Genomic DNA, 22523 nt, shown 5'->3' with positions numbered 1-22523 from the left:
GGCACTACAGAGATGAGACAATAAGCCATGAGTAAACTCACAGAAATGGGCTGATTTAAGTCAGAATCAAGCCTATGCTACTGGCTGAGGTTTCATTATTAATAAAAAAGTCTCCTTGTGGTTCTTTGGGAGTAGGCAGGAGACACAGAGAAAAACTGGCAACATCCTTGGGCACCAGACAAGAATGTGGTATACACACATAAAATAAAAACTTAAAAGTACATTAAAGTCGAGTGATTGTATACATTTATGAATTCCCTTAAATTGAAATGTGAGATTATAGAAATACTGAAACTTCTTTGGAACACATGTGCTGTACAAAACCTGCCTTCTTTTAAGTACTAACTTAAAAGAGAGCAATAGAATCTTCTCTGCAATTAACTTTTATTTTTTAATACTTTCTTATTTTACATATTGATTAACTTTTAAAAACTGTTTTAGGCCAGATGTGAAGAGAGACAGCTGAAATCCCAGCACTTGGGAGCTGGAGCAGTAGGATCTCATCAAGTTCAAGGCCAGTGTAGACTACACACAGACATGTCCTCTCTCTCTCTCTCTCTCTCTCTCTCTCTCTCTCTCTCTCACACACACACACACACACACACACACACACACACACACACACACACACACCAAAGGTCTTAGTCTTCATGGACTGCTGCAGTAGAGTATAATAGACTAGGTAGGGGCCTTAAACAACAAGCAACTCACAGTTCCAGAGCCTGGGAATTCCAAGATGAAGGTGCCCACAGATTTGATGTACCAGCAGGGTCAGCTTCCTGGCTTGAAGACTAGGGGACCTGCCCGTGGCTCCTATAACCAACCTTTTCCACTCAGGAGTTTTAGCAGGCACAATCTCGCTCTTCCTCTCCTTACAAGAGTAATGTGATCACAAGGCTCTTGCCTGGTGATGATTAGGTCTCTTGGTCAACTTGACAGGCTTTAGAATCATTATAGAGAGACCGCTCTAGGCACGTCTGTAAAGGTGTTTCCAGAAAGATTTAACTGAAGAAAAGTTCACAAAGGCACACCCAGAACGAAGGTGGCAGCATTCTATAGGCTAGGGTCGGTGAATGCAAAAGGATTTAAAATGAGCTGAGTATTAGCGTTTTTTTCTGCTTCATTGAATCTGCCCGAAGGTTAAAAGTGACCAGCCGCCCCACTCTCCTGCTCCTTGACATGCCTTCCCTTACATGATAGATTGTCACCTCACTGTGAACCACAGTAACCATTTTATTAAACTGCTTGTGCCAGTTATTTTTGCCACAACAAGGAGACATGTTTCCCTAAGGTCTAACCCTCCAAGTAACCACCACCTGGGGACTAGGACTTGAACATATGAAGGATCGGGAGGCGCGCGCGCATGCGCACGCAAGACAGACAGACAGACAGACAGACACACACACACACACACACACACACACTTTCAGATATGCCAGAAGCAAATCCTAACTCGGATGCTTCACTTTCGTTTCCCTGACATTTCCAGCTGCTCCTTTTCTTGTGGATACAGTCAACGGTGTAAGTGATAAAGTTATGGGGATTGAGGTAAAATCTACACAGAACTGACTCCTGGCTCCTACTTAGTACCCCTTTCAATGTCCTCTTCCTCTCTCCAATCCCCTGAGCTTTATTTCTTAAAATTCCCAAAGGAGATTTGTGGTTTGTAAGATGAATCATCCAGTAAAGCTGCTTGCGGCTGCCGCCAAGTCCGGTAACCTGAGTTTGATTCCTGAGACCCAAAAAGTGGAACTAGAGAAGATTCCTGCAAGTTGTCCTATGATTACACACACACACACACACACACACACAGAGAGAGAGAGAGAGAGAGAGAGAGAGAGAGAGAGAGAGAGAGAGAGAGAGATATGCACAAACGCACAGAGACACTGCTGGCATTCTAAAACCGAGGCAAAGGAAATTAGCAAAGTTGTGAGAAGGTAGGAAACGAGAATCACCCATTTTAATTTTGTTGAGGTTCAGGAATTATCTGTGGATTTGTGCTGGGAATTCCATGTTTTATTTACTTTGTTATCAACAGAATTTGTGACCCTTGTCACTTTCATCCTGGCCTCAGAATATGTCCTGGAGTTAACTCACAACTCAAGAAGGCATCAGGGGCAAACATCCTTAGTTCTGACGTTTCCCTCCTTTCTTGCTCCGACACCAATTCTGTTTTTACCTTTGCAGACGGAAAATAAGGTGAACTGGACCCGGCTTATTTTCATAAGCAAACTCCTTACCTCTTTCTCCCTTGTGCACTATATATTTGATAGTGTTTGCAGCTATGGGTTTCAAAGCCCACTCAGGCCGTTGTACAGTGTAGTGTGTTTGGGGACTTTAGAGGTTTGCAGGCGACAGGAATTTAGGTGTCTTCCATATTCCAGTGAGAGGCCAATATGAAAGCTGAAATAACGATCTCTCTCCAGCCGGGCTTTGCCCGCCTGGGGAACGTACACCCGCTAAGCATCGAGGGATGCAGGCGCGCGGGTGACCGTGGCCCACGCAGCCTGGCACGCGCGGACGCCAAGAGCGGCGACGCGCAATACTGCCGCAAGAGGGCGCGAGCTCCACTATGGCGGCGCGCCGGCCGGGAAGGAAAGTGGTGGTCCGCCTGGGAGATGGAGAAACTGGGACGGAGGAGCGGCGGAGAGAGGGGAACCCAGCCCCCTTCGGCAGCTGCGAGCTTCGGCACTCTGTCCGGACAAGGGCTTCACCCGATCTGCGCTCTCGGAATGACCGCGGCGTTTGGAGGTGATCGGGGCGCTCAACTGCGCGCTCACCTCGCCGCCCGGTTTCCAGCCGGAGACCCTCGGAAAGGGACGGCCGGGTCCTCGGGGCGCCGCGCTCCGCATGGCACGAGGGGCTGCGGAGAACGCGGGTGAACGGAGACGCCCGGGCGCCGCAAGCCCCGCCCCGCGGCCGGCGCCCTGACAACGCGAGCGGCCCGGGCGGCGCCGCGGCTCCCCGCCCCTCGGCCGGCACCAGGCGGGGCTGGGACCAGAGCGCCGCCGCTGCCGCCGCCGCACGAGCCGAGCTGCTCTGCAGAGCCGGACCGGGAGCGGGGCCCGGCCGGGGGCTGGGGGCCGCGGCCCTCGCTCCACCTTCTCCCATCATGAGCCAAGGAAGTCTTGGGGCCTGGGCCCCCCACGACCCCACCTCCGGGTCCTCGGCGCCCCCAAACCCGTTCGTGCACGAGTTACACCTCTCTGGCCTCCAGAGGGTTAAGGTAAGGTGTGGGCAGGGGTCGTGCGGAGGTCTGGGTGGGTTGGGAAACGGGGTGTTAAGGAGCCGAGGCTAAGATGAGCCTGGGGATGAGAGAGGAGGCGGCTGAGAAGCTTGTGGAGAGGGAGTTCGGGGGTGCGCACGTGGGGGCGGCCGGGGGTGGGCGAGGAGCCCCGATGAAGACTCGAGCTTAAGCGATAGACAGGCTCAGAAGTGTGGCAAAAACGAGTGGATGAAGAGGGAGGATTGAAGGGGACCCAAGGATAGGAGAGATGGAGGACACTGGGGAGTGCGGGTTACATCCTTCGGAGGTTGTCGGGCTAGGATGGAGCTTGAGGCTACGGAAAGCCGGGGGTGGGGGCAGGGGCGTGCTCCGCGATTCTCCAGGCTTCGACTTAAACGGTTTGGACCCAAAGAGTGCGTCCTTGTGCCCTTCCAACATCTCCTCTTTCCGCCACCCCCCCCACACACACACTGCAGCACCCACGGGTGGGGGCAGGGAGGTTGGGAGGGGGGTTGGCTACAGGAAGTAGAGGGACGCACCACCCTAGGGTAGCCAGGAGGAGTTGTGGGAAGGAAGTGTCCAAGGTTTGTGTTTTGATCACCTCCCCTGAGGCCGACCCCCCAGGGGTTAGGTTTATTTACCTGCTTGATCCCAAGGAGAAGCCTCTGGAGTCACCCTGGCTCTTGGCAACCCTTACCTTGCGGAATAGGGCAGAGCGTTACCTAAGGATTGCAGTTCTGCAGTCCTAAGGATTGATTTACGGGAGGCTTGAAAAGTGGATCTCTGTTTCCAGCCATCTCTCCTCCTTGGGCCCAAAGTGTGGAAAGAGCTCTGCCCCTGTTTTGTTTGGCATAGGAGCTATTTATGGAATGGGATGTTGGGGGAAGAGGACCTGTCTCTAACCTACATCAGACACAGTGCTGGACAGCTTCACTGCATTCTCTCATTAAATCCTCTTAACAGCCATTTCAAGTACTAGATTCGTTTTATGACATTAACCTTTTTAGGTGAATGGGAGTCAACTGAGAGTGAGAAAAATAAGGCACCTAGCAGTAATAATGTTTTCTCCTGGCCTCACTGATGCCTTCTTCATCTCTCTTGGATCCCTGTACCTCTGTCTGTCACCTGCAAGGTGTTAACTCTTTGCCCATGGATCAGCCCTTGTAGGAGGTGGATGCTGGCAGTGAGCCTTTCCCAGCCCTAAGGGATATTTTCTCCTGCCCTTCTGCAGTTCTGCCTCCTGGGGGTCCTGCTGGCTCCAATCCGAGTGCTTCTAGCTTTTATCGTCCTCTTTCTCCTCTGGCCCTTCGCATGGCTCCAAGTTGCAGGTCTCACTGAAGAGCAGCTTCAGGAGCCAATTACTGGATGGAGGAAGTAAGTGGGAGCCAACTCCTCTGAGACCCGTTACATACTCTGCCCACGCCGGGGTGGGGGGTTGGGGGGGGATTCAGCCAAGCCCAGATCTGGTCCTTAGAACCTCACCTCTAAATGGCCTATCCCAAATACCTCAGCTCAGTGGCCACCATGTTTTGAAGGAGGAAAAGGGGGTCCCTACTGTCTTGGATCAGGGACAGGATTGATTTAAGGACATAGCTCCCTCCACTGATCCCCAGCCTTTCCCTGACAGGACTATATGCCACAACGGAGTTCTTGGTCTGAGCCGCCTGCTCTTTTTCTTGCTTGGCTTCCTTCGGATCCGTGTTCGGGGACAGAGGGCCTCTCGCCTGGAAGCCCCTGTCCTGGTTGCTGCCCCCCACTCCACTTTCTTTGACCCAATTGTTCTGCTACCCTGTGACCTGCCCAAGGTTGTATCTCGAGCTGAGAATCTTTCTGTGCCTGTCATTGGAGGTGAGAGAATTCAAGAAGGGGGGGGGGCTTTGGGCCCAAAAAAGGCTGGGCGTCCAGTGCAGAGAGAGAAGTTCAGAGGGGTATTGACTGTTGGCAGATGAAATGCAAATCAACACCATTTGCCAACTGATCCCAGACTTCAAGGCTGGGCCAGAGACAAGGTACTAGAAAGACAGCCTACAATAAATAGATTGTGTGGCAATAAATGGATTATTGAAATATCTTACACTGTTGAGGAAATAGAAGCTGCCAGATATCAGTGCCTCAGGGTCAGAATCAAGTGACTCCTCCTTGTAACCTCCCCTGCCCAGCCCTTCTTCGGTTCAATCAAGCCATCCTAGTATCCAGGCATGACCCAGCCTCTCGCCGCAGAGTGGTGGAAGAGGTCCGAAGGCGGGCTACCTCAGGAGGCAAGTGGCCTCAGGTGGGTAAGGGTGCCATGACCCTCTCTTGGTCTTGTGTGCTGGGTGGTTGCTCTGCCCTCCCCACCTCACGCTGCGCTGTGGGTTTTTGTTTTGTTTTATTTTGGTTTTCCACCCAGGTACTGTTTTTTCCTGAAGGCACCTGTTCTAACAAGAAGGCTTTGCTGAAATTCAAACCAGGTGAGGAAAATGATAGTGGGTGTTAAAGGTCATGGGGGAGACTTCGGAGCTGCAGCCTTGAGGGAGGAGCAATTAAGAAGTAGAAGGGAGGGCAAGGAGTGCTGGTGACAGGAAGCCTCTTACCTGATGCTTGACAGGGTGAGTCAGAGAGAAAATTATTAGCGAGGCAAAGCCACGTGTCTTTTGGGGTTTGTCCCAGACCCTCATGCTGGGTAACTACCTCCGTGTACTAACTTCTGCCTTGGGGGATGGGGGTGGAAATGGGGTTTAGGAGCCTTCATCGCAGGGGTGCCTGTGCAGCCTGTCCTCATCCGGTACCCCAACAGTCTGGTGAGTCTCAGTGGAAAAGGGGGGGAAGCACAGAGCATGAACCCCCTCCAAAACGGAAATGGGTGAAAGGTGGCATGTTAAGACACGCACCCAGGGGGCGAAGCATGAGGTCAGGTCGGGGGTCTCTGCTAAAAGTGATTTCCAGAAAGCAAAGTAACCTGCCCCTCCCTCTGCTTTTCCCACAGGACACCACCAGCTGGGCATGGAGGGGCCCTGGCGTGTGAGTTGTAGTGTTGAGGGGGGTAAGGGTGGGGAGGTGGGTCTACCAGAGCATCCCTGGTCCAATCCCTATAAGAGATGAACAACCCACTCTTGTAGGACTGAGGGCTCTAGAGAACATTGCCCTCTGCCCTCCCTATATAACTTGGCAGTACTTCTAGTCTTCCCACCCGAGTCACTCCTGCTGTGATTACCAGTTCCTTTGCATTTACTGCCCTGTATTTGTTTCTTGTTTGGGGGAGGGGTTAGGAGGGGGTCCTCACTCAGTGGTCTCTTCTGGAGAACTCACACCACTAAGCAAGCCTCTTCCCTTTTCCTTGGTACCCAGACATCCCTCACCTGCAGCTTTTCTCCTGGTGTGTCCCTGCATCTCTTCTCTCCCCGTCACCTTTCTGGCCTTCTAGTTAACTGGAGCTAGGGATCCCATTTTCCATAACCCTGAGAGAATATCCCACTGCTTTGCCCAGGATGGTTTAAAAAGTGATTAACACCCCTCCGTCTCTGTTCTCTTAGACTCAAAGTTCTCTGGCTCACAGCCTCTCAGCCCTGCAGCATCGTAGAAGTAGAGGTATGGTGCCCCCTTACTGGGGTGGGCAAAATAGAAAGTAGCGGCCGTGCCTTACTTCCAGATCCTGGTGAGAGCTGTGTCTGTCTTTCAGTTCCTGCCAGTATATCAGCCCAGCCCCGAGGAGAGTAAGGACCCCACCCTTTATGCCAACAATGTGCAGAGAGTCATGGCACAGTGAGTATTACAAGTATTTCCTGGTGTTCCACAAAGTATTTCCTGGAGCAGCTATGCAGGGCCGAGGAGCCACAGAAGGGGCAGGAGGTTTTGAGGCCAAGATAAGGGCTAGTTGGGAGGGACTTTGTGCCAGCTGAGACTGAGGAGACTGAGGAGAGAAAAGATTGAAGGACACTGACCACATCAGTCAGACAGAGTCTAATGAAAGCTCAGAACTTTCTTGTACTGCCTTCATCTTGCTCTCCATCCCTCTTTGTCCTGTAGGGCCCTGGGCATTCCAGCCACTGAATGTGAGTTTGTGGGGAGCTTACCTGTGATCGTGGTAGGCCAGCTGAAAGTGGCATTGGAGCCACGGCTCTGGGAACTGGGAAAGGTGCTACAGAAGGCTGGGTAAGTTACCTTGAAGATGAGGGTATGAGAAGTACCCCAGACAGAACACTAGAAGAGGGACAATAAGGGAAGGAAGAAGTTCCATGCTGGATTTGATCCTCAGGACAAGGGGAGAGGGGATGGCAGATGAGCCCACACTGGGAGCCTAGTGCTGGGGACAAAGTTATGTTTGGCATATTCCAAAGGAAACCAAGAGTCGGCTCACTACTGTCAACAATTCCATCGTAGGCTGTCCCCTGGCTGCATGGACATGGGGGCAGAGCCAGGCCGAAGTCGAATGATCAGCCAAGAGGCATTTGCCCAGCAGCTACAGCTCTCAGATCCTCAGACAGTGGCTGGGGCCTTCAGTTACTTCCAGCAGGTAATATCGCTAGAACCCAAGGGCTTGCCCTCTGAGCCAACAAGCTCAGGATTTAGAGGTGATGTCCTAGTGAGAATGTCAGTTTTGGCAAAGTGTGTTTCCAGAAATATAACCAAGTATCCCGTCAAATCATAAGCCTAGTTTGTTTGCTCCACTGCAGGTCTGTTCTGCATAGTGTAATACACCTTGTAAATGGCCGGCCACAAGATGTGCTGGGACATACTTTTCTTTTTTGTGCAGTGTCCAGTACATAGAGCGAACAATGTTATAGTCACGGGGAGGAACAAAAGTCAGAGAGTCCATCAGAGAGCCTGGAGCCACTTTAGAGATTGGCAAAGATAGGGAATTATGACCATGAGGGACACTGGGTGAAGACCTTCACAGAAGGGTCATGAAGGTTAGGTGGAAGGAAAAAGGTGGAGAAGACACTGATTAGGTTAGACGATTGAGAACTTGAGACCCACGATTGCTGCAATACAGAGACAGGGTCTTTTCCAACATCCTGTTGGCCTTCCTAGAGGATTCCTGAAGTAACTCAAGAATTTTGGCAAACTTTATGCTTTCTAGTTTGTTTGTATTTTCTTTTTAAGTGCTAAGAACAGACTCGGTTTTTTTCTGATAAGCAGGTACTCCTTATACCTTAGCTATTCCCCTAGCTTCTCAAAAGGATTTGTTTGTGCTAAATCACAGATGGTCTCAACATCCTCAGCAGAGGCAAAAGGCCAGCCTAGTTAGATACTATCTCAATTTAAAAAATAATAATAATTAAAAATTTTAAGCGGATTTCTTAGATTGGGGGAGACTGTCTGCATCTCAGCCAACATGTGCCCCATTGACCTGGCATAGATAGCATCTATCCTGCTTGGATTTTTGGTTAAAAAAAAAAAAAAAAAAATTAGATCAGTGTCCCCCTTTCAGTCTAATCTGTTGGACCAGTTCTCCCACATAGCCTGAGTCAGAGGAAAACCAGTTTATCTGGCTTGGAAACGGGATTGCTCTCCTGTGGTCTCTCAGAACAGGTGGTAACTTCAGAATTCCTGGGGGATTCCCTGCCATTCCTAGGTCTCTGCGGGAGGGCTTTGTTACTAGATGGTACATGGCTGTAGCCCTAAGAACTTCAGGAGTCCTTGGGAGTGTGGTACTCAGATCTGAACAGATTAGCTACAACCCTCATTTCTAAGCCTGGTGAAAGAAACCACAAAGTCTAGAGAGCAGGAGCAAGTCCCCAACTTGCTCTGGCTTTTCATCCTCCAGGATGCCAAGGGTTTGGTGGACTTCCGAAATGTGGCCCTTGCACTAGCAGCCCTGGACGGTGGCAGAAGCCTGGAGGAACTGATCTGCCTGGCATTTGAGGTACCTTCAAGGGACTGTGGGACAACTGCTGCCCTTTACCCCACACTTCCATCCCAGCAGGGTGGTATATTATGCTGTTCTCAGTAGCTTTTAGATGATGCATGGTCAGTACCCAAGAGTACCACACTACCTAAAACTGCCTCTCTGCAACATCTCCTACTGAGGCCTAGCTGGACAGAAGGCAGAAGCTAGACATTGTACAGTTCCCCTGAAAGAAAGGGCACTAGAGGTCTGAGAGGGCTCTCAAGCAGGGTTCTTAGAAGAGGAGGAGCCCATCATGGCTTTCCAGCAACATGAAGCAATGTGTGGAGGAGAGAAGTTGACAGGCATCTCTTTCTGTCCCAAGCTCTTTGCTGAAGAGCAGGCAGAAGGACCAGGCCGCCTGCTGTACAAAGATGGCTTCAGCACCATCCTGCACCTGTTGCTGGGTTCACCCCACCCTGCTGCCACGACTTTGCATGCGGAGCTGTGCCAGCCTGGATGCAGCCAAGGACTCTCCCTCTGTGAGTCACTGCCTTCTCTACCCTGCACAGGCACTGGGGTACCATCCGCACTAGGATATGTTTCAAGCCCTGAGCTGGCAGAGAAAGGGCTAGTGACCAGGCTTAGGAAGCAGAAGTTCTGAGAGGCAAGGTGGGCAGGGAAACAGGCAAGTGAGGAGGAGGGGAAGTAGCCCTGTATTGAGAAGGCAAACAGATTGGAGGCGCTGGGTGTACCAGTTCTAGGGAAAGGGAAGGGAGAGGTGTCCTCTTCACAGTTAGGTGGTTTTACTTTTCCTATGCTTCCTGTCCAGGTGAGTTCCAGAACTTCTCCCTCCATGATCCTCTGTATGGAAAGCTTTTCAGTACCTACCTACGCCCCCCACACAAGCCTCGAAGCAACTCCCAGATACCAAATGCCTCATTCCCAAGCAGCCCCACTGCCCTGGCCAACGGGACTGTGCAAGCCCCCAAGCAGAAGGATGATTGAGCACCTCAGCCTCCCACACTCTTCCCTCAGCTCGAATCCAGCCCTGCTCTCAGGACAGCGCCAGAGGCCCTACCCTACACCTCAACCCCATCTCTGCTCCTGTTTGATTTTTTTTTTTTTTTTTTTTTTTTTTTTTTTGTTATCATTGTTGGTTTTCTTAAGTTTAATTTTTTGTTTGGTGGGGTTTTTTTGTAAAAGACTATTTTATATATAAATATAAATATATATATATTAAAAAAAATGAAGCTCGGTCCCATGGGTGGAATCATTAGTTGTAAAGGAAAGAGATGAATGGTTGGTTAGGGATTTCCATTGATATTTCTAAAAAAAACTCCAAAGATTGACCTCGGCCATACCAGAATTCTCTCACTCACAAATGGATTGGGGTATGTCCTTCATGAAAATCATACAGTGATTTTTGTATCTTCCCCTCCTGTTACCATCTACAAAATGTATACATTTTAATAAGACTTGTCGTGAAAGTCTTTCTCATCCCATTCCCACGTGCTCTGTCCTCATTAAAGATGAAAATATAGCTTCCCACCATTCCATATTTACAGTCCCGCCAAGAGTGTATTCCATTGCCCGTACTTGGAGACCTGTTAGTAAAGTTGTCTTCTCCAGGTCACACCAACCGCGTGGTGCTGCTCTACAGTAGCATGAGCTAAGGATGTGTAAATCCTTCCTTAAAGGAATAAAGGTCCCCGCTGCACCCCCAGCCAAGGTGCTGTGTCATGACAAAAAATACGTAAAATTAATTAGATTTAGAAAATCCAATCTCTTGAGATCTAACAGACACAAAAAGCATCTTTCTTCACCTATATATATACTTAAAAGAGGCCGACAATAATAGGGTATCCAGACCAGACCTGTCTGGTTTGGGAAGAGTCTGGGGTCTCATGTTCTGGTCATGAAAGTGATTCTTAGCAAAAAAAAATACAGGAAATCTGCAGAATCTACCTTTATTATAATACTTTGTTCTACATAGCAGCCAAGATGCTCACACAGAAGAGCACACACAGAGCAATTTGTAACCAAAAGCAACCTTTATTTTTCCATGTAACTTCCCAAAGTCATTTCCCTTTACTTCCCACAGCCTAGTCAGTCTGGCCTTCTGCCCCAGGCGCTCAAGCTTCTTGCACAGAACAAAAACAGCATTGGGCTGGGGCTGCTAGCCCACTAGGGAACAGCAGCAGTAAAATATGCTCTGGGGCACCCCCACCCCCCACTTTGGGTGCTGCTAGGTGGAGCAGGATAGCCCTCTGCTTCTACTGGCTACGACGTCGTTTCTTCCTTTTGCTCGTGACAAAACCGTCACGCCGCCTTTTACGAGGCTGAGGGAGCTGCATTATTCCTAGAGCAAGAGGTTTTTTCCCAGAACTCCCAGGCTGGGGTCTCTCTACAGCAGTAGCTGGACTCCTAAGTAGGACTTGCTTCCCAGATGTGTGTGGAAGGGGAGAAGGTTGGCTAAGGTCATCTATTTCAGCAGAGGGGTGAGATGTTTTCTGGATGCCCTGACCTCCAGAGGCCTGATGAGTACTGAAGGGAAGCCCTCCTGAAGAGAGGCTAAGTTTTGAAGCCAAAAGATAAGCAAAGTTAGAGAGTTCTTCATCCTCTTCCTCCTCTTTCTCATTTGCTCTGGCACTATCTGCTGAGTATCGTGTTTCTCTAGTCGAGATTTCTCTCAGTACTAAAGTGCCTCTGACTCCCCCTCTAGGGGAAGTACTTCTCAGGCCCTGGCCAGATGTTGATTTGCTGGTCTCGAGTGGGTAAGATCCTTGGTTGCCTTGTAAAAGAACAAGGTCAATAGGTTTGGAGGAAACAGTATCTTCTCTGCCCTCTCCTTGCAGGTTATAAGAATTAAAATTTGGTGAGCAGGAATCCTTGCTGACCCCTGGTTGGGGGCCACTGTCATTTCTAATGTCTAGTATGTTAACATGTTCTATGTTTTCCAACAGAGGAAAGAGTAGATTACCTCTGCTCTCTGCCTCTTGCCTAACCTGGGGAAAAGAGAGGCTATCCTGGGTCCCAAGAATAAGGAGATTGTCTTGGCCTGTGGGGATCAGGGTATCTTTGGGAGACCCCAGTGTGGAGGTGTCAAATGTTTCTAGCAGTGGGGAGCAACCCTCAGCCCACAGGTCACTGGGATCCTGTATAGTCTCAGGGCTGAGCTCTTGATTTTCTTTGGACCCCAGGGCCATCAAAGATCCTGGCAAACTACAGGAGTTTCTCTTTTCTAGGACAGCTGTCACATCTGTGCCTCCACAGGGAACCACAGTGTTCCCCACATCCTCTGGCACTGTGGTTTTTCTAGGACTTGGGGAAACACTGTTTCTGGAACTCAGTGCCTGGTCCGTCCTTATACACACCTCATCTTGTGTGCTTCCCATGACCCTTTCGATTTGTAAGGGAAACTCTATGCATACAGCGTCCATATCACTGCTCAGCCACAGTTCTGGGCTGAGAGAAACCCTGTCCAGGTTGCCAACTATTCCAGGGGAATGGTTCTGATCAAGGCTGAGAGAAACCCTGTCCAGGTTGCCAACTATTCCAGGGGAATGGTTCTGATCAAAACTCTGAACCATGGCAGGACCTCTGTCATCTCTCCACATGGCCCTTGAAGAGCCTTCCTGGGACACTGCTGAAGGTTCTTTCCCTTGAGTAAGCACCCCTACTCCCCGTATCTGTTGTCCTATCTGCAACCCCAAGGCCTGGTTATCTAATCCAAGTCCTTGGAGAGGAACTGGCTCTGTAAGTCCAACATCCAAATTAGAAGCTCTTATGGCCTGGGGACCTTCTTGCCAACAAAAAAGTAAAGACTCTGAATCTCTATGTGCCACTGGGTAGTGCCCTGAGGACCCAGTACCTCCCAGGTGGCCATCATTATGTGCAGATAGATGTTTTATAACCTTCCCAGACCCTTTTCTCTCCACACCTAAGGGTACTTGCATTCCCTGTGAAGCTGCAAGTTCTAGCTGCAGGTCCCAGCTGCTAGAGGATGGCAGAGTGTTTCCATCCCTGAGAATCCCCCTTGGACCACCACCTAGGGCTTGTTCCTGCCCACCATACATTTCTCTTGCCTGCTTGCCTGGAGAAGCAGATTTTCCATTGTGAACAGTGCCCACAGCCCCCAGAAGCCCAGGTGAGGGCCGAGGCCTCCGACCCCCATCTTCATCTTCATCAGAAACAGAAGGACTTGAGTCTGACTGAGCTCCGCTGCAACTTGGAGGTGCCTGTGCATCTTCCTCCTCCAAGGCCAGGAGTCGTTTCTGGACCAGCTGTAAGGAAATGGACAAATGCCAGTTCTATACATGGTTAGAAGAAGAGGTGGCTGAGTGGGTGAAAGGAGATGATAGATAAACCGTGTGGGAAAGAAAAGTGAGTGCTTGAGTGGTGATGTCAAAGATGGGTACTGCAGCCTTTTCTGCTTTGGGGCTTTATTCCTCTGCTTTCAGCCTTTCCCATATACTCCATTCATAGGGCCATACAAATGCAGGCAGGCTCCTTTCTTTTCCTGGTGGTTTTTTTTTTTTTTTTCTTTTGGTTGTTGTTGTTGTTTTGCTTTTGTTTTTTGGTGGGTTTTTTATTTTGTTGGTTTGGGTTGGGTTTTTTTTTTTTTTTTTTTTTTTTTTTTTCAAACCAGGAACTTGGCTTTGGAGCCTGTCCTGGAACTCACTCTTGCAGACCAGGCTGGCCTCGAACTCACAGAGATCCGCCTGCCTCTGCCTCCCAAGTGCTGTGATTAAAGGCATGCGCCACCACCGCCCGGCCCTTTTCCTGGTGTTCTATGCCTCCCAAGATTACCTGGGCAAGAGTAAGTCCTTCTTCTTGCTCTAATTCTTCAATTAAAGCCAAAGGATCTCTCTGCTCCTCTGGTGACAGCAGGTCTGCCAGAAATTGAGGGTGAATGACCGCCTCCACCTGGGGAACAGAAAAAAGAGTGGTGGGAATCTTGACACAAAGTGATGAGGCCCATGCCCCCACTTCACCATGGAGTTTGTTACAAAGTGTGACAACCACCTATGTGTGCATGCATGTATACCCACTTCCAAGTTACAGAATGAAGCCTACGGTCATATCCAGGATCCCAGGTGACTGGTGCCCCATAGTGCCCAATCCCCAAATATCTATTAGAAATAAGCCATATAGCTGGGCATGTATGGTAGCCCACACCTTTAATCCCAGCATTAAAGGTAGGTGGACCTCTGAGTTCAGGGCCAGCCTGGTCTTCTACAGAACAAGTTCCAGGACAGTCAGGGATACACACAGAGAAACTGTCTCAAAGGAAGGAAAAGGAGGGGGGGGGTAGGAAGAGGAGGAGGAAGAAGAAGAAATTAGCCATGTAGACTCAGTTTACCTTGGAGACAAAGACTTTCTGAGAACATAGTTCATCAATGTAGCTCAGAAGACTTGGATCTGGATACATCCCTGCATCCTCCAGCTGCCCCTCTTCCTCCTCTGTCTTCCTAGTGTCCAAGTGACTCCCCATCAGACCATCCATGATGTCAATGTATTCTCGCACAGCTTCTGGTGGGATCTCTTTGGGTGCCTCAGGAACCAGAGCCCTCTGGGGTTTGCGCTGCCGCCGGCGGGGAGCCCGTGTTTTAGAGGCTGCCTTCTTGGGGATGTACACTGAGGGAAGAGGTAGGGGTGCTGAAGAAGTCCAGTATCTTCTTCCCAGTAATGCTTGTAAGGGAAGAAATCTGGGTACAAGAAATGCTTCCAGAATAGGGTCAAGCTTTGGGGGAGAAAAATGTAAAAGCTGGAAACTGGCTGCTCCTACCTGCTGATAAAGTATAGGACTCATGCACATTCTAAATGAGAGAGTAGTTAGTTTACTTGGCTAAGATCAATAGCTAATTCAAAACAAAGGGAACCAAGACCCTTTGAGGCATTGTGTTTGGTTCACAAAATGGCACTTCCAGGAAAGAAAGTGACAGAAGCAAAAGCCTTTCCTGATCCTCCTCTGCTCTGTGGGTAGCCTTACCTGGCTGCTGGCAAGCCTCAGGGGCCAGAGGTCCTGGATCAAGTTTCAAAGGGGTTACAGGGGACAGCCCCGGGGAACCATTCATCATCTGTGTGTTCTGTATCTGCATCTCCTCCTCCGCCTCAAACTCCATGAACCTACAGAGGGTAAAGAAGGTACAGGGGATGCTGAGAAGGAGACCTAGCCCATCCGAAACCCAGACACCAGGCAGCATCCACAATCACCCACATTTTGGCTAAGTACTGTTGAAGTCAGGTCAGCCAGGGAAAGCTGCTCACAGGTAGCCTATTGACAATGCTGGGGAATAGCATCATATTGTCCCTTTACCTCCAACAGTTGCTGGAGAAGCTGACTAAGGAAACTGGTGGTATTTGAGCTTGGATAATTCTCCACGACAAAGTGGCATCCTTACTGCTGTGTCCTATCTAACTCACCCAGTACCCTGGATTCATCACTACTCAATATAAGCTCGGTGCGTTCAGTCTGGCCTGTGCAATGGTCTAGAGATACACTCTAAAGGGTTGCTCTTTATGGCCCTTTCTACAACTGACAATGATCCTTTCTACAACTGACAATGATGGCCAAATTCTGGAAGCAGAGCCTACCACAGTGCAAAGGCTGGAATAGGCCCTGATGGTAAACCTAGGAAGCCAAAGGTTCAGATTGGGGGGGGGGGGAGTAAAAGGTACAGTTGGAAGAAATGATTCTTTCCACCATTACTGTTGAGATAGACATTCTCACTATGTTGCCCAGGCTGGCCTTGAACTCCTGGGCTCACATGATACGGGGTCATCACAGCCAGCCAAAGTTATTTTGACCAAAACTATCCTGTAGAGATGGGGATAGAGTCAGGAGACCACTCTGAGTTCCCAGTACCCTGATTTCTCTTGGCCAACCTCTTGCAGAATTAGTTCCTGCCTGGGATGGGGAAGAAAAGGTTTTCTGTGTTAATTCCAAAAATAAACAAACGAAAAGCATGAGAGGAAAAGTGATTCTCAAGTTCCATATCAGTAGCCGCTTGTCATCCATGAGTTAAAGAACCTTTGTGGTGAGGTTCCTTCAGCACGGCAATTTGGGGGGCACTGAGCCCAATCCTTTCCTCACACCTTCAGTAAGAAAGTTACATATTGAGCCAAGACTGGGAGGCAGGGGAGTTGTCAAGAGCAGACAGGATAGAATAACCTCAGAGCCCGGGTGGGAGAAGCAGCGAGGATCCAGGAGATCTCGTCTAGCCTACAGCACAGCTGTGATACTCCTTTATTCCGTGTGTGTGTGTGTGTGTGTGTGTGTGTGTGTGTGTGTGTGTGTGTGTGTTGCACGTGTGAACGAACCTCAGAGGACAGCTTTTGAGAGCCACTTCTCTCCTTCCTCCATGTGGGTCCTGAGGATCAAACTCAGGCTGTTAGGCCTGGTGGTAGGCACCTTCACCTGCTGAGAACCCAGCCCTGACACTGACACACACATACATACACCTGCCTGTCACTGCTGCCCCTACCACTCAACCACTCCCCCGCCCCTGTAGGGTGAATGAGGGTTCATCCAACTCACTTCTCTGCCATCTCATAAAAGATCATCCGGTCAAAGTTGCTGGTACGCTCCCACTCCTGCAGAGCCCTCGGCAGCCCCTCCTCCAGGGTCATTGTAGGCTTCAGTCGGGCCAGGGAACGAAGCACTGGACTAAAACCCCCATGAGGTCAGACACATTGTAAAAGTGTGCCCTGCAGCTGTTCTGATGCCCACCTCAGTCCATATCCCCCTTCCTTCACCAACTCTAGCATGCCCCTCGGGCCCCGTCACGTTTCATTTTAATCAGATGACCAAATTCCACAGCCTCCCCTCCAGTTGCCTGCCATTCTTGGTGTCCTTCCCATCTACATATGCACATCACACAAAATCAAATGATTCTCCTCTTGACCTTCTGAAATCAGCCAGAGCACCCACCTCTAACTCTTTCGGTGCTAGCCTTAGCTGGACAGTAAGAAGAAAACACTGGGGTTCGTAAATGGACACTATAAACTCTAAAATAGATTTAACCCTGTCCAGGGCCTCTTGAACTGTCAAAAGACAATTCTCTAACCCAACATGTGCTTCTAATTAAAACATGTGTAGTCGTTTTTGAGGTTTGAGTTTGGAGATTGGGTTGCTTTTTTGTTTTGTTTTGTTTTGTTTTCTTTGTCTCCAGTTTGTCATCATAGGTCAAAGAAAATATTAGACCATTACTTCTGGACTGCTCTAGAGGAAATCAAGAGTGCAGACTAAATTTAGTAAGGACTTCATTTTTCACCTCTCTGGCTTCTCTTTAAGTCCTCAAACATGACTGAGTATGACAGCCACCTGGCAAAGCTTGCTGTAGAGCCCCAGGATCCCAGGACTGAGCATCTGATCAGCTTCCCAGGAGGTAACTGTTCAGGGTCTGGAGCATGCCGGGTATGAGGCCCCTACTACCACACTGAAGCATGGGAAGCAGGAGTTGTTCAGAAACCAAAGGGCACAGGCCCTAAACAAACCTCGAAAACTCATGCCGGTTCTAGATTTAGAAACTGTCCACCAGGTCCTAGGAGAGAACTGGGAGGTCAGGAAAGTGGAGTTTATTGAGGACTTTGGGAGTGGTCCTTTGATCATTTGCTCCAAAGTCCAGATGAAGGAGCTCTTCCATTGGAAGGAAGCTTTGTTTTTTTGTTTTTTTTTTTCTTCAAAGTCTGGTAAAACAGTGTTCACTCAATGGTCTGCAGTTTAGAGAAACCCGGTCTGCTTGAGAAGTAGAGAAAATCTCCCCCAATGACTAATGACTGATGTTCAACCAAAACAAAAGGACAGCCTGTAACTCCAGTCTTCTTGGCTAAACATACATACACTGAAAAGGAGGGATATTTTGGCCTCCCTTCCTCTTTAAGATTGCCTTTTTATAGTAATAATAAAAGAGTTACCATTTAAGCGACTCATTTTCTATGCCAGGCACTTTGCCAGTCACCTTTAATCTGTCAACCCTCGGAGATAGGGACAATTACCCCTTTCCTGATGAGGAAACTGAGGGCAAAGGTGTTAAATGTCCTGCTCCTGATCACAAATCTACTATGCATGGAACCAGCTGTGCTCCATCCCCTCCCCGTCTCACCTTGACTCCTGAGTAAGATAGAGTTCACATACACTAAGGTCTTACTTAGCCTGGCCCAGTGCCATCTTCCCTAACCCATAGGAATGAGCCAGGGCTCAGCCCACCGCATCCCAGCTCATCAGAGTCAAAGGGCAAGAGGGCCCTGACATTTGGTGTCAGGGACCTATGTGACAATCTCTGCTTCTGGCTTTATGACAGGAAGTCTCTCCATCTGCTCATCTGTAAATAAAGACTACCATAAAATGCTTTCCTGACTACAGAGTTGTAGGTATTCTTTGAAAGGTAGGTACCTGAACATTTCTTCTAAGCCAGGAAAGATGTAGCAATGTTTTTAGTTCTCTTAACAGTGTCTTCTCCCTCTCATAAGTGCCTTCAAGAATTCTGGATTGACCCAACCCCTGTGCCTATCCTAGAGTCCTCTCTAAAAGCCCTAGCAACATCCATCTTGGGTACCCACCCCCACTTACATAAGAAAGCAGGAAAGAGCTTCTGCATCAGGACTGTGGGATAGGTGAGTCCGGGCCAAGACTTTGTAGCGCTGCCAGCGACGATAGTTCTCATAAACACCCTTGGAAGCATAGGCAAGGTCACCTTGTGAGGGCTTCCGGGCAGCCACTGGACCTCCTTCCATGGTTGCAGCTTGTGTTCCTGGCCAAGACTTTTCCAGGGGCACAATGGGAGCCAGTTGGGCAGTTGGTGGTAGAGCCTGCAGAGGAAGACCTGCAGGGCCCTCCTGGCTCACTCCCACAGCCACAGTAGGCACAGTGGTCTTCATATTAGAGCTTGTCACATAAGGAGGAGGCCCCTCCTGGCCCCCACAGGGAGCCCCTGAGGTAATCCAGTTCAGGGCTGTCTGGGTCACTATAAGGTTCTGACTTTGAGAGGGCTCAGCTGGCCCCACTTCTGTCTTGACTTTGACAATGACCTGGCCAGTTCCAGCCACACTAGGGCCAGAGCCTCCTTCTCCTGTCATTAACAATGGGCTGGGGAAAGCAGAAAGGAGCAGAGGACTGCCTGGAGAGAATGCAGGAGGTATGGGGGGCTGTGGTGATGGCTCCCAGAGGGGTGGGTCTGGTGGCACGGGAGTCGGTGGGGCAAAGGGAATGGAAGTGAAAGGGGGCAGGCCAGCACCAGGGTTCATGGCCATATCTGGTCCTGGTAATGGAGAGGCTGTTGAGACAAGAAGAGAAGGGAGTAGGAAGGAGACCAGAAGTTAGGCCACATGACTTCCTTTTAGTCCCTATGGGGTCAGAGCAATGACTCCTAACACATGAAGGAGGGACATGGATGGGTGGATTTGTATATGTCTCCCGAGGAGTCCCGTACCCCTGAGTTACTGTGCTAAAGTTGCTCCCTTTCGACAAGACATGTAGACCTGCATCTTCTAAGAAGGACAAGCTCAAGCTGCTACTGCCTCTAAGAGCTTTTCTCAAAATACTGATGGAGACCTCCCTCCCCTGTCAGCTCCACGGCCGGGTCAAGGAGTGAAATAGGACCGACAACTGTTGTGCAAGCAGGTTGGCTGCTGGGAAAGTTCTAAACCCTCGAAAAGCATTCATGGGGTCCTTGAGGAGGCTGTTTCACAAACACTGATCCATCCTCTCCTCCCTTCCCTTACTCCTCTTACTCCTAATCTCCTCATCTCAAACAATAGAAGGTGCAGCTTATGAATAGGCACAATGACTCTAGAACTCACGAAGCTCATTTCTCCAAAAATAATGCCACCAGCACACATGAACACCTACTAACCCTGACTACTCCCACAAGACAGAAACCACCTGATCCCAGCTGCTCTGTGGCCCCTGTCAACATCCACAGAAGTACAGCCCCCAGGACAGGGTACGGCAGCCTGGATTCTTGCTTTCCAGAAACTTCATTATGCAACAGCCAGGAATAGCTGGAAGGATTAGATAAGGACCAGGAAATGGGAGGGGGCATAGAGGGAGAGAGATTTCCAGTGCCTTCAGTGGCAACTGGACAAGTTGAAATTCGGCAGTACAGATTATCTGTGGTCCTGTCTCTTAATGTTAGAAGTGTCGGCTCACAAAGAATAAAGCATTGAGCTGGAGCTAAGAAGGAAGGCAATCTAGAACACAGTTGCTGCTGGGGAGGAGTTATGGGAAGCCAGTCAGATAGAGCAGGGGATAAGCACACAAGTGTGTACTTCATTCAACAAGGCCAAATCCACATGATATCCACAGGGACAGCCACATAACTTTTAATGATAAAAACAGAACCTAATCGGCCTAGTTGCATGCTGTTCTTCTCCCTCTTTTCAAAAAGGTTATTTCACAGACAAACCAGCACTACTCAGATTCCTGACCACAAAGGAGACATGAAATAGGAACAAACTTACGTTCATACTCATCTAAGTCACAAAACAGAGGGTCAAGTTATAACCACCAAGTTCTGCACACTGTGAAATGTTGCTAAGGTCTTAGCTCCACAATAGATAAGAAAACCAAGCATCTCCCTATGGCTAAGATGACCTATCTTCTCCATCCTGAAAGTCAAGAAAGTCTGCTCCCCACCCCGTGGCTAGTGGTGGTGGTGAATGCCTTTAATCCCAGCACTTGAGAGGCAGGGATAGGTGGATCTCAGTGAATTCAAGGCCAGCCTGGTCTACAAAAGAGTGTTTAGGACAGCCAGGACTACACAGAGAAACCCTGTCTCAAAAAAACAAAACAAAACAAACAAACAAAAAAAAAAAACAAAAAGAAAGAAAGAACAGACAAGAGAAAAGAAGAGAAAGGAAGAAAGCAAGAGAAAAAAAGAGAAAGAAAGGGAGAAAGAAAGACTGCCCCTAACAAAAAACATACTTAAAAAATTTGTACAGGTTTATAGCTGAGTGTTGGTGGCACACACCTTTAATCCCAGCACTCGGAGGCTGAGACGAGGAAGGCAGATCTCTATGAGTTTGAGGCCAGCCTTGTCTATATGAGTGAGTTCCAGGAAACCTCCAAAGCAATACAGAAAAACCCTGTCTCAAAAAAAAAAAAAAAAAAAAAAAAAAAAAAAAGTACAGGTTTATTACTACAACTGAAGGATGAGGCAGGAAGATCACAAGTTCAAAGGCAGCCTTAGGTTACAGAGGGAGTTCAAGGGCAGCCTGAGCAACTTAGTGAGACCTCACCTCAAACTAAAAAGTGCAAGGAGGGCTGCAGACTCCGGCTCTTACAATGCTTGTCTAGCAAGGCCCTGGATTCAATTTCAATAAACAAAAATTTTACACACAGAGGGAGATGCGGGAGCACATACCTGTATACAGAAATTGTCTATGGGGCAGGAAAAGTACCCTCCCCAGAACACTAATTAGATGGAACCTGGATCTTAGGATTTCCAACTTCCAGATACATGCATAATAAATTACTATGGAAGAAAATAAGAAGCCACCTCTGGCTGGTGGGAGCCCTCAGGTCTGGGGTACAATCAGTTTTATAATATCCCTAGCCTCATTCACTGGCTCTTAAATGAATATCCCCCAAAGAGTTTTAGCTCTCCAAGTAAGCCGACAGTCCCCCTGGCCCAATTCCCTCTTCTTCATTCATCAGCCTACTTGCTTCTCATGGCAGAGTCCTTGAGCAGGAAGTAGCTGCCAGAAGACACAGATCTTGAGTCTTCCCTGAAACCTTGACTATGCTACTCATACTGTACATAAACTTTTGCTTCCACCCCATACATGTTAAAGTGCAACCTCTTCCTGGGAATTGCTGTCCAATTCCCTATATTCAGTGTGCTACTCCTGAGGCACTTTGGTTCATTTCCAAGGAGGCTTCCTCCATTCTTAATGGTAAAAATCTACTTCCCTGGGTTCCCTAATGCTTGTGTGGGGTCTAATGTCTCACATCCCTTTAGGTTAGCCTAAATAAATTGTTCCTAGGTAAAGTGACAAATCTGACACCCCAGGGATGTAAACAGCTGGCAGATACCCTACATTCTCCACCACCCCAGCCTTACTTCTGTCTGATGCCATCATCTGAGCTTCAGGTAAACCAACAGTGGCTGTCGGGAAGCCTCTAGAATGAAAACAGTTGGGTCCAGAAACCAGGCAGTAACCTAGCTCTAACAAAGGATCTCCAAGGAAGGTATCGTAAAGACTGGGTCAAAACAGAATTAGAATCTTGGACACTGGCATTCTGTAGTGGGGGAGGGGAGAGAGGGTATTTCATGGTGAAAACGATGAGGTGGGTTCTAGTAGGTAAGCAAAAAGTAGAAAATTCCTCTAAATTAATTTAATAATGTGATTGTTGGGTGCCGATTTTTTCTTTTTTGGGGGGCTGTCTTTTTCTTTTTCCCTCCGGACAATTTGTACATCGCTCCTCAGATTCTCAACATTACACATAGCAGTTTTTGCTTTGAGTTTCTCATTCTTCTATTCTCC

At 48.9% G+C, this 22523-nt stretch overlaps 2 protein-coding genes across 2 annotated transcripts; one reads left to right on the top strand and one right to left on the bottom strand.

The window, feature by feature from the left end:
* The first annotated feature begins 2969 nt into the window (after positions 1–2969).
* Lpcat4 (lysophosphatidylcholine acyltransferase 4) lies at positions 2970–10171 on the top strand. Its single transcript, XM_051183794.1, has 14 exons — positions 2970–3226; positions 4458–4600; positions 4854–5074; positions 5386–5498; positions 5616–5676; positions 5948–6006; positions 6192–6226; positions 6739–6793; positions 6885–6967; positions 7232–7357; positions 7586–7718; positions 8973–9071; positions 9418–9574; positions 9865–10171. Exons 1-14 carry the CDS (start codon positions 3113–3115, stop codon positions 10038–10040), a joined length of 1575 nt encoding a protein of 524 aa, XP_051039751.1. The 5' UTR covers positions 2970–3112; the 3' UTR covers positions 10041–10171.
* A 1092-nt stretch (positions 10172–11263) lies between these two features.
* Nutm1 (NUT midline carcinoma family member 1) lies at positions 11264–22224 on the bottom strand. Its single transcript, XM_051183793.1, has 7 exons — positions 22100–22224; positions 18610–19312; positions 16576–16704; positions 15028–15164; positions 14398–14672; positions 13845–13961; positions 11264–13318 (listed from the first exon to the last, which is right to left on the bottom strand). Exons 1-7 carry the CDS (start codon positions 22116–22118, stop codon positions 11309–11311), a joined length of 3390 nt encoding a protein of 1129 aa, XP_051039750.1. The 5' UTR covers positions 22119–22224; the 3' UTR covers positions 11264–11308.
* Positions 22225–22523: the final 299 nt, after the last annotated feature.

Source organism: Phodopus roborovskii, unplaced genomic scaffold (assembly GCF_943737965.1).
Source record: "Phodopus roborovskii unplaced genomic scaffold, PHOROB, whole genome shotgun sequence".
Lineage (NCBI taxonomy): Eukaryota > Metazoa > Chordata > Mammalia > Rodentia > Cricetidae > Phodopus > Phodopus roborovskii.
The sequence above is the reverse complement of the archived record's forward strand: the minus strand, read 5'-3'. Positions and strand labels throughout refer to the sequence as shown.